The 11637-nt window shown below is 36.7% G+C and overlaps 1 protein-coding gene across 1 annotated transcript in view; it reads left to right on the forward strand.

Moving 5' to 3' along the window:
* sardh (sarcosine dehydrogenase) overlaps positions 1–11336 on the forward strand; it is a 39222-nt gene extending 27886 nt beyond the window's left edge. Inside the window, exons 17-22 of the mRNA XM_041970991.1 lie at positions 355–502; positions 3885–3978; positions 6113–6275; positions 6401–6569; positions 6997–7132; positions 9364–11336. Coding sequence (XP_041826925.1) covers positions 355–502; positions 3885–3978; positions 6113–6275; positions 6401–6569; positions 6997–7132; positions 9364–9492 — 839 coding nt within the window. The 3' untranslated portion in view covers positions 9493–11336. The remainder of the gene's footprint in view (positions 1–354; positions 503–3884; positions 3979–6112; positions 6276–6400; positions 6570–6996; positions 7133–9363) is intronic.
* The last annotated feature ends 301 nt before the right edge of the window (positions 11337–11637 follow it).

Consider the following 11637-nt stretch of genomic DNA (forward strand, 5'->3'; position numbering starts at 1 on the left):
TTCATATTACCCTGATCATAATGAATCAAAAGTTAAATTAATTCAGTCTAAGTAATGAGATTTGTTTAATGTCATCTTAGCTAGAAATCTTAGATGCCACGAGCTATAGGATGTACAGGTGGATTCTTTTTTCAACAATCTCTATTTAACATACGCTTGATATTGCATTGTGTAAATGATCTAAGACTATTTTTTTTTACTTTTTTTTTTATCTAATACCCTTTGTAATTCTACTACTGCATCATTTTGATTCTATTTCATATATGCAGCGACATTCTTCTGCTCTTTCAGTGAGTCATTTTTTTTTTTTTTTTCTTTTTTGTGCTGCTTTTTCCCCATCTATCTTTGCCCCAGCTGATGCATACTACCTGGCAATAGGAGGTGGTGTAGCAGAGCACAACTGGAACCACATAAAAACAGTTCTTCATGACCAAGGCTTCCAATGCCAGCTGACAGACCACTCCGAAGACATGGGGATGATCAGCATACAGGGACCAAAGAGGTGGGGTGAGAAAAGAAGAGATTGGGGTGTATTTACATGACGGGGGACGGGCTGAGTTTGACCAAGGTGGGAAAAGGATAGTGTTGGTGGAATACATGAGAAATCTTTAAAAATGGGTTATGAATCGCACCTGGATACGAGCAATTGAGAAGCCTAAAGGCTGAAGTACAAGTAAGTGCAGGGACTCAAGTGGACTGGTGAAAAAGGCAGGGATGTTTAAATAAAGTCTGTGGCCTAATGTAGTATTTTGCTGCTTCATGAGTCTACGAATGCTTTAAACTACGAAATACCATGCTGAGGGGGCAAAAGTGGAACACTGATGAGCCCAACAACATGAAAATGCCTTGATGTCAATGAAAGAAACATAGTGACCTTTTATGAAAGTTAAAATTGAAGTTTACTACAAAAAAAATCAAAGTATGGAGGAGACTTGGAACCAGGCTGGGCATCCTTGTCATGTGTAGTACATATGAAGTCTGTGGGCATGTGTGACTTCCAGGGTCATTTTTTTATTCATGGTGTGAGAGGAGAGATAAGCAGCCGGGTGAATTATGAAGATACACCATCTGATCAGATTCAGAAAAATGCAGCAGAATTGGCTGGGCGGCACTTCAGAGTACAGATGGACAATAACCTGAAACAGCTACAGCTCAGGAGTGTTTTATTTTAAAGAATTGTAAGATTGTACTGAGTCGATCATTTGATTTCAACCTGACTGAGCTGCGTTTCGTTTGAAAACATAACTAATGAAAACTCTTGGCGACAACTAAGCAAGGCATGACAAAGGAAGATACTCTTTTATGTCCATGGGTTTTAGACTTCAGGGAGTGTTTGCCTTCAAAGTCAAAAACGGATATATCATCTAAAATTATGTTGTCTAATTATTTTAATATTCTTTGAAAACAGGATTCATTTTAAATACAAGTGTTGTAACCATCAAATTCCTTTTATTTAAATCTCAATACCTTCATATACAAGACTGTATTATTGTGTTATTGTAATACAAATGTACTATGATGTATTTTAGATAAAAACTAAAAAATGATATCATCTATGTCCAAATGTGGACTTCTTACCCTATCTGACTGTCAAGTGTCTGGGGATCCACCAAGATTACGGTTGATGATTAAGGTTGTAATGTTTGGGTTGTTTTGCCTCATGAGTGACGATAGTAAAGCTTTTTCATTCTTTGATACAGTTTTGCCTGAAATTAAAAAAATATATATATTTGATACTGCCACGAACATGGGTTCAACTTGTGGTTGCTTTTGTATTAACTGTAATATATTTTTACATTATGTAATCTTAAAGTAGATTTATTAGTTGGCCAAAAACATTTTAAAGCCTGAAGCTTGCTTCTCTTTGTGTCACAGCTTAACATCACTTCAGATTAACTTGTAATCTCATAAATAATGATTTCATTTGTGGACCATAATGTCCAGGGATTAATGTGCAACCTAAAAAAGATCCATTATGAGGCTCTGGGAATGTTGTAAAATGGGAAGTCAGTGCTATAGATTGGATGAAGTGATTGATTGGATCTGTTATTTCATGTATATGCACTGAACACATTCTTTCTTCAACTTTTGTTTTCTGTTTTGTCTTTTAAGACAAAGTAACATCACCTGAATAAAGTATATCAAACTAGTCCAGTTTTTAACCTCATCCACCAAAGCCATCGTGTGTGTATAGGAATTTGTTTGGCTCCAGAATTGAACATGGGAGGCAGTCCAAGCTTGTCACTTTCATCTTGCTTCCTACAGCTTTCCTTTGTTCTTCACTCAGAGAGCAAGGCAAGCTGCCGTTACTTCTCCCTGCTCTCGCTCTCTGCTCACCTCTTCTATCTTTTCCTCCTGTGTCACCTCCTCTCCTCCCCACCTTGCTGGCCTTCGTCTTTGTTCCTCCTTCTCACCAGCACAAGGTTTCGTCCACTTTGTTCTGTGTGGGCTCAGTCAATTTCTTCTTTAAGCTTTTTTTGTCTCTTATTCTCTTAAGTTTCTTTTCTTTCCGTCTCTTAAGATAATATCTGTCTCTATCTGTCTTTTCTCCTTCGTCCCTGCCCAGTCATCTATTCTTAGTCACTTCTTCCCAGATTTCAGGTTTTTCTATTCCTCTTGCTTACGTCAAACCAGAAAGAATTGTGTCACCAGTATCAGTGGCTTAGCACTTGTGTTATTCTAAATAGACATGTATATTATGGGTTCAGCTGAGATTTTTAGTGTGCAGTGTGCACTAATTGTTTAGGTGCATTTTCATCTGTTGTTGTTTTGCTCAGTGTCTTTGTAAGTGGATTTTATAGACAAGATTGACATCTGCCTTGCCTCTCTCGGCACAGCTCTGTAATTATGTATTGCATGTATAAGGAATTGCAGAAAATCACTCTTACAGTCTTTCTCTTTTGTTTTCTTACGGCGTAAATTGATCTCTGTAAGGCTTGGGGAGAGAGAAGATTACAGTGTTTATGGAAATGCGATTGTTTTTTTTTTCTTCTGCCTACAATTTCCCTTTCAAAATCCTCCACAGAGGGAAATCTTTAAACTTACAGCTTTTCTCTCTCTCAGCTTGGCAGCATCTTCCAAAGGGTGAAATATGTGCTCAGTCATTTGCTTTGTAATTATGAATGATATGTGTAATTGATGAAATAATGTGATCTCCTATGAGTTGGCATTCTCTGATCCACAGCAGAGCCACAGTTAGGTTGAAGTCAGTGAAACAAATTGGTGGTTACAAGTGTCCCCTTCCCATATGTGCATGCACACACCACACACACTACATTCACTGACTATATATAGCAAATTGGCCTTTGCGCTTTTGCTCTTGAGGGAGGACAGAATAGCTTGAAGAAAATCTCATCCTGTAGATCTGCATTAGCACTCGCATGCTTCTCTGCACACATGCAGATGTGCAAGAAATGCTTTATATACAAATAAGACCAGTCCCCATAGATTTCTACACCTATGAAACATCAGTTTCATAGGTGTAGTGTTTTTAGAAGAAAGAACTCCCACACAGATGTGCAAAAACAACCTGAACCCTTCCCCAAATATCTACAGCGGTGGCTTCTTGCCATGGTGCTGCAAAAATATCTTTTAGAACATCGCTCACACATTGTTTTCTATAACCTCCCACTCACAAGCACAAGTAGAAAAGTAAGCTAAACTTAGTCCTTTTTCCCCCCTGTTGACTCATCCTTATGTAATATCGATTTCTATGTGTGTGTGTGTGTGTGTGTTAATGGGAAAAGGTCAGTTTATACATTTATTGTTTTCCAGTGTTTTGAATTATAAAAGCACAATTAATTACTTTTTCTCCACCAAAGCTGTCCAAATGAAAATATAAAGTGAACTGACCATCTTCCACCGTTTGTTTTCTGCTTTTTCAGTCGAGAAGTCTTAGAGAAGGTTTTGGACACAGACCTGAGTAATGAAGCTTTCCCCTTCTCAAGCCACAAAGTTGTCAGTGCAGCAGGACATCAGGTGAAAACAGTAGTGCACACATAAACGCAACATGTCAAGTCTGTCTGAAATGGAGTTTTAATTCTTTCTTCTCACCTTCTCCCTCCTTTTTCCTCAACTTGTGAAGTGTCACAGCTGAAAATCAAGCAGGGCCAGTTGTACATGTACTCCTACCTGTATTGGTTTTCATTTTTCAAACAGTAATGGTGGAACGTATACAACCTCAGCCTCCTAACTTGACCTAGTGTTAGTGACCTCTGATTGAAAGAGAGCATGTTGCGCAGCCACATGCAGCGTCACATATGTTTACACTCCCTCGCTCCACCTCAGCTTCTCTTGTGTGAATTATGCAACGCCCCAGTGATTGCATTCAGCATCTTCTCATAGCTCTGCAGGACTGTTTGTGCTTGAGCGAGAGTGTTCTGCTTGTGTTGTGCTCCAGCTGGTTGTTGGCCTTGTCTGGGTGACATTTTAATGGCTTAACCGCTGCGAGAGCAGAGCTCTGCCTGCCCTCTGAGCTCCTCCTAGCTCATTAAACTCTCTGTCTCTTTCTATATCTTAACTCATCATCTGAAGTGGTAGCTCTGGCATTCACATTAGTTATTATGAATTCATGTTTGTATGTGTACTTTGTTTGTCAGTTTGATTTTGCTTGGTAAGCGTAAGAGTGACATCGTGCATGAATCATGAGTGCCTCTGGTGTGTGTTGTGTCTAAGCACAGGCATACATGTTCTGTCCTCCCAAGGGCTTCATGATGTACATATGGGGCCCAGACTGATCCCTGATTGGACAGATGGCCCTGCTGTCATTTCACCCACTGGGAAAACTGCTAAGACAGTTTCATCTCCTCATTTTTCACTCCCTTCTTCCTTACTAATTTTCCTTTCCCTCTTCTTATTCTATACAGCATTCTTTCCAAAAAGTATTGGTTTATAAAAATGTTTTTTTTTTCCCCATCTGAAGAAAAATGTACTTAATATAATTAAGCCCTGTTCATTGGATAAGGCTAATACTGTACAACAGAAATAAGCTGACATTTGCTGAGTCATTGTTTAAGCTCATTTCATTGTTTAAGTTCACTGTTTATGCTAGTTTCTGGTGGAAAAAGACTAAAAGAACTAGTTTGATTTTAGCAGGCGCTTCCTTTCCTAGCACACTAAATAGACAGGGCCATCTGGGAACTTTAAAGGTGTTTGGAAAAGCACAGGAACTTATAAAATAGACATACCAGGTGTTCTGTCTGTCACCAAAGGTATTTCATTACTTTCAGACCTCTTTTTTTATATTATAAGATTGTAACAGGGTTGCAAAAATAAATTGGTGGCAATTTAGGGCAGCCTTTGCCAAAGTGGGGGTCCAGACCGTCACCGGGGTCCCAAGATCATTTCAGGGGGTGGCCAGATCATTGTAAAAAATATAGCCCACATTTATCAAATAAATTTGGGATAATTGTTAGGGCTGTCGAAATTATAGCGTTAGAGCAAAACGAATTATCTGAAATTAATATGTTAACTTTTTAATGCATAAACAATAAAGTTATTACTTTTGCCATACTAAAAATCCAAATTTGGCATTATCTCAGCGAGAGAAGCTTGAACCAAATCTAACAAAAAACATTTTATTCTCCTTTTTCATAGAGTTTCTGATATTTTTGAAGCCTTACGGTTAGAAATTTTATCATCAGGTGTTGAACAAAGTTATTACAGATGCTATTTTAAAAAAATTTAAAAGTTACTATCTCGACAAGAAGAGGTGAATTTCGGCATATGGGTGCTTTGTCACAGCTGTAAACATAATCCACCAAAAGCCACTGTATCCTCCTTATTTATGAAGATTCTGACAGTGTTCAATGTTAGACTTAGAGGACTTAATTTTCTAGTCAAAAAGACACATATTTGAGTCACTGCTGATTAAATTAAGGTTTTGAGAGCGTATGGAGGGCTATAGTCTGTGCCCTATTTGATTTAGGTTTCTGCAATTTAGGTGGTGTATAAAATAATTTTATGACTATTGTAGCTTTTCTTTGTGATTCAGATTATCTCCTGTTTTTCAGTGTACACAGTTTTCTTCCACCTCTTGCTCCAGTGGAGTGGTATTGATCTTCTCTATGCATCCATCCCTATAAACCTAGTTTCTACCTTCTCTCTCATCCAGGTGCGAGCAATGCGTCTGTCGTTTGTGGGAGAGCTCGGCTGGGAGCTGCACATTCCCAAACAGTCTTGTCTTCCAGTCTACCAGGCTGTCATGGCTGCTGGTGCAAAGCATGGCATTATTAACTCAGGCTACAGAGCAATCGACTCACTTAGTATAGAGAAAGGTAACGTAACCACTGTATTATCAGACCAGTTCAGGTAAAGATTTACTGAAATTTAGAAAGCAAAGAACATCTGATTGAAAAGTGGAGTTTTATTTATTTATTTTTTAATCTACATATTACATCAGGATACAGACACTGGCATGCTGACTTGCGTCCTGATGACACACCTTTGGAGGCGGGGCTTGCCTTCACCTGCAAACTGAAGAGTTCCATCCCGTTCCAGGGTCGTGATAGGCTGGAGAAACAGAAAGAGGAGGGACTGAGAAGGCGCATTGTCTGCTTCACAATTGAAGAGTCAGTAGAGCCTCTGTTGTTTGACTAGGTTTTAGTCTAAAAGTTTGTTTTTAGCTCAAAATAAATCCTTCTGTAGTTCATCCATTTTCCACAGATACTTTCATCAGCTTGGTTACATTATATACTGTCATTCAAATAACAGCCATATTCATAAAATGCAGAAAAACACTAATTGTAATGTTTTCACAGTAATAATTACATTGATAGCTCAGTACACCTGAGTACCAATTGCTGACAGACTACACTGAACTTTGAATAATCAAAGCCCAGCTTGATGTGTTTATCATAATTTTCCATATACATTTTTATTTTCTTCCGTTTAGTCCTCATAAGTTTTAATTTGTCCTGGGTCAGCCGATGAGAAAACATTTTATAACTTTGAACTATAAATCAGATTTATTATTATGTCATCTCATTTTTTTTCCAGGAAAGTGCCAATGTTCGGTCTGGAGGCCATTTTCCGCAACGGTGTTCCCGTTGGTCATCTTCGGCGCGCTGACTATGGCTTTTTTATTGATAAAACTATTGGTTATGGATACATCCGCAACCCCGGTGGTGGAGTGGTAAGTATATATTTCATAATAAATCTGTATACTGCACTGCCCTTTTTATTATTATGTACTGGATCTATTGTATCTTGTTTCTGGACTGTGTGTTGTTATTTTTATCTACACTATTTATATGAGTGCATTCAGATTTAAGGCTCTTCTTTATTTATATATATATATATATATATATATATATATATATATAGAGAGAGAGAGAGAGAGAGAGAGAGAGAGAGAGAGAGAGAGAACAAAGCAGTCTAAACCTTAAGTACTGTTTGAAGAAAGCCTCCTGAGAGGCTTCTGACAAATGTTACACAGCAGTCACTGGCAACTAAAATCTTTCTTTCTCAAAAAGAAAGATCCCTGCAATGGTCTAAAACATGTTGATTTCATAGGTGCATTAGTCTCATGGGCTTTCACTCAAATTCTCAGGTGTAAAGCCGATCAACACAGTTGCCTTCTTCTGATGATAAAAACAAGTCCTCAAATGAACAAATAAAACATGAATTTGTCAGTTATAGGCTGAAGATAAGGTTAGGTTTCTGCAATTAGTGATAGCAGTGTATCTGAAATGAGAAAAAACATTTCTGTGCACAATAGTATGTCCCTTTGTGTATGTATACTTCTTTAATACCCATCCGTGTTTTGTGAGCACCAAAACAAAGTTAATTGACTCGCAATGTTGTCATGCACATGTCTACAGAAGTGCGCTATCTGAAATGCAAACACATACACAGAGACGTGGACACACACTGAGGTGTAAATGTAGGAGGTGTCTCCTGTAATCCTGAGTGACACCAGACCAGGTCCTCCAGACGTATCTGCACATATGTGTGTGTTCTCTCCCACACACACACCTACATGTGATGTGACACATGTGTCTACCCTGTCTACATGCATCCTTCCACTTGGAGTTTTTTTCTCTCTCGTCTTTATTTATCTCCCATCGGTATGTTCATCTTTTTCAGTGTTTTCACCTTCTACTGCTCTGCACAAAGCTAATTACTATGGAATTGTGTATATTGTTTAAAATGTATCTTAACTTCACCTTTGTATTACTACACATGACACCAATGTGCATGAAGTGCAGCAGCCCCAACTTAAAAGGCTACTTTTAAAAATATATTAATGTTTCTTACCCCAAAGTTAGATATCAAGAAGATATCTAAAGATAACAAAATGGTCCTAAAGATTCCATTGCTCATAATTATAAGCATAGAGCATAAAGGTAAACAATAAAACACATTAGCAAGATAAGTATAAATATCAGGTAATAAACAAATAGGCAGAATTATGGAAATACTGCCAATATTTTCTTTGAAAGAAGACTCAGACACCAATCTGTCCAGTTTTAATGTTTTTCTTTTTTTTTTGTGGCTTATTTCAGTCTTTGCCAAGTAAAAATGTTAAGTGGTCAAAAACCGTATTAGTTCTGGGAGTGTTTAATAAAATATATGTAGCTTCACAAGTGTTGTAAGTGGTAGATGTAGTTGTCAAAGGCAACGCAGGTAAGTAGTTTGTGTACAACATGAATATGTTAATAAGACTTGCATCACATTTCCATCTTTTGTGGGCACTTTTAATTAAGAACTTTTCAGTTTATATTTAAAGGTGTGCAGATATTTTATTGTTTACTAATAGAAAATTCTAAGTTCGTCACCTTCAGTTTTGATTAGAACAAATTTAATTACAAAACTGTTGAAAATAATCAGTCTCATTATTGTTGAACCGCATCCATTTGGGGGTAAAAACCACGTCCACACATTATAAATTGTAAAAATATTTTGCATGAAAACTTGGTTTAAGTTACATATTTATATTTGTAATAAGTCTTTGGGGAAAGAGCATAAATATCCGTCTTCTGAAGTTATGGAAACACAACTATGTGAACTTGTTATTGTGTGAATGAAAGAGGCAGAGTGGTTATGGGAATGCTGCAGGCAGGAAAAACAGTCTGAAAATTAGCTTTCTGTGTTTCAGGGAGGTGATACTGACTCATGAATGACTTAATTGCTTTCTGTATCTCTCTAACTCCGGAGCTATTCTCTTCTGTTTGTTGTGAATGCTTTGAAATCGTCAAATCTGAAGTGTTCAGTCAGTCGAGAACACAGAGTTTAAATTTAATCTGAATCTTCTCATGTCCTGGAATTTAAATTCCCCATTTTTGTCCTTCACACCTGTATTTCTCTTTTTTTTTCTCATTTCTATTACTTCACTTACCAGCTCTTCTCTATTTCGTTTGTCAGGTGAGTGCTGATTTCATTAAAAGTGGCGAGTTCACCCTGGAGAGGATGGGAGTGACATACAAGGCCAAGGCCCACCTCAAATCTCCATTTGACCCTGAGAATAAACGCATCAAAGGCATCTATGCCTGAGAAAATCCACACATATAAGAACTGAAAAAAAGCATCCTGGGTAAAGAACAGTGTGAGAGTTGGTGAGTTTTATTACTTTTTACATGTTTTTTTTTTTTTCAAATCTCTGTCAAATACAGGTTTCTCAAATGTTAATTTATATGGATCATTTCATGGGACAGAAGTGGATGTAATGACGGCTGTGGTCATTTTTAAACTAAACCTGTTGAAGGAATTTATGTATTTTCACAAGACATTTAAACAGGTCTTATTTATAAAAATCAAACTGTTTGTACACCTTGGCAAACTGACTTGAATCACCTCGTTACTGAATGAAGATTTTTTTTTTTATTTAACCAAATACTGAAACCGTCTTAAGCCAGTTTTTGACTAATCTGAACAGTCCTAATTCATTTCAGATCACAGTCAGTCAAATCTAACTGATTTTAATCTGCAAATAACCCTCATGAGATTTTTTTTAAAGCTCAACAGAAAGTCTTACCCTTTATAACCCTGAGATTAGGCATGAGCCTTTGGACAGAATTCATAATCGTGATCGTGGGGGTGTTTGTGTGACAGAGGGAGAGTGAGTCTGTTTTAAAATTAAGCAAAAACAGTTGTTTGTTACCAAAGAACTGATAAAAGGGCTCAGAAAAGCAATTACATATTTGCATTTGTGTTTTTACTCTATACTATAGATTCCCATGTAGTAGTACTTTGTACTTTTTTTTTATCTAACTCAAAGAGAGAACGTAAGTAATTATTTAGCTGTGTCAGCACCCAGTGTTTCTACCCTCTTCTTACTGCTAAAATATTTTTTCCCATCTACCACTGGTACACTATGTTGTGAAATTTTGACAGACTGGCTGTAGACTTTCCCTGATTCTTGTTGCCAAGTTTCACGTCTGTACCTTCAGCACTCTAGAGCCAGTGATTGGTTTAAGTTGGAGGTGTAATGCATATGCAGGATTTTTAAAAAGAATTTTGGATTCTTTGGATAAAGAATTGATGAAGTGTTATATGAATTTGATTTCTATGATTTTGGTTTTATTTTAAAAGATAAATGAATAAACTGCAGACCACAATGCTTTTGTGCTGAACAAAAGCTGATTTGAAAAAAGTTTTTTTTTAATGGTTTGTTTTTTTTCATCTGATATTTCCCAAACCGTTTGTCCCTCACAGCCAATCAAAATCTGAGCCACCGGACTCAAAATTCTCCAAACAGTATTCCTGTTTTTCTTTAGCTTGATTTAAAAAACAACAGGAAGGGAGCAAAAACGAACAAACACCCATGATACTCCTCTTTGTTTACACTGACGTACACAAATACAGTATAAAGAATGAGTTAACTTCATATATTAAATGAACTGCAGTGAAAAACCAGGCTGTAGGAAAGAAACAGGAGATGTTTGTTCTTTTCTCACTTGTCTTTGTGATGTCTGTTGCCGCACATTGAACACAGAATGTTTATTAATATGAAGAGATTCATTTATTGTGCCCAGAAGCTATTCATTGAAAATGGTGCTTCTCATGAGTGGCTTAGGTAATAACTCGACGTATATGGAAAATGTGAAACACACTGATAAAACACTACAACCCATTTACTCTGAGGTTTTGTGTAGCTGATGTGATTTTCCTTCCTTTCAATGTGTGATATGAATATTGTGAAAGTCTTAGTGAAAGAAAAAGCTGGTGAAAATGATCCTTTAGTGCAAATTTTTTAACTATTAAATGTCGATCCTAAGAGGTACATGTTCTGATTTGTAAAGAAGATGATCATCATTAGAGGAATGTGATGGTCAGTCAAGTTAGTGTTAATCTTTGTGTCCAAAACTATTTGTGTATTAATAAAATTTGATTTTACTTTAAGTGTTGTGGCTTATTATTTAACTCAATATTTACAAGGAAACACAATAATATAATAATGAAGAAACAAGTGAAATTCTACATTTTCATAACATATTTATAATGTTTACCACAACTATGATGCTTCTGAATAAAGTTTAAACACACTTTTTCTTATATTTGCTAAATCAGCCATTAGTTTTAAGTTAATAACAAAAATGGGGGGAATAAAGTGGGAACAATAAAAGGCCATATCCAGTTTTTAGTGGCACCTATTATTTATTATATACCAGCCAATGTGATCAGCATCATACATGTTAA

Source organism: Melanotaenia boesemani, chromosome 19 (assembly GCF_017639745.1).
Source record: "Melanotaenia boesemani isolate fMelBoe1 chromosome 19, fMelBoe1.pri, whole genome shotgun sequence".
Classification (NCBI taxonomy): Eukaryota; Metazoa; Chordata; class Actinopteri; order Atheriniformes; family Melanotaeniidae; genus Melanotaenia; species Melanotaenia boesemani.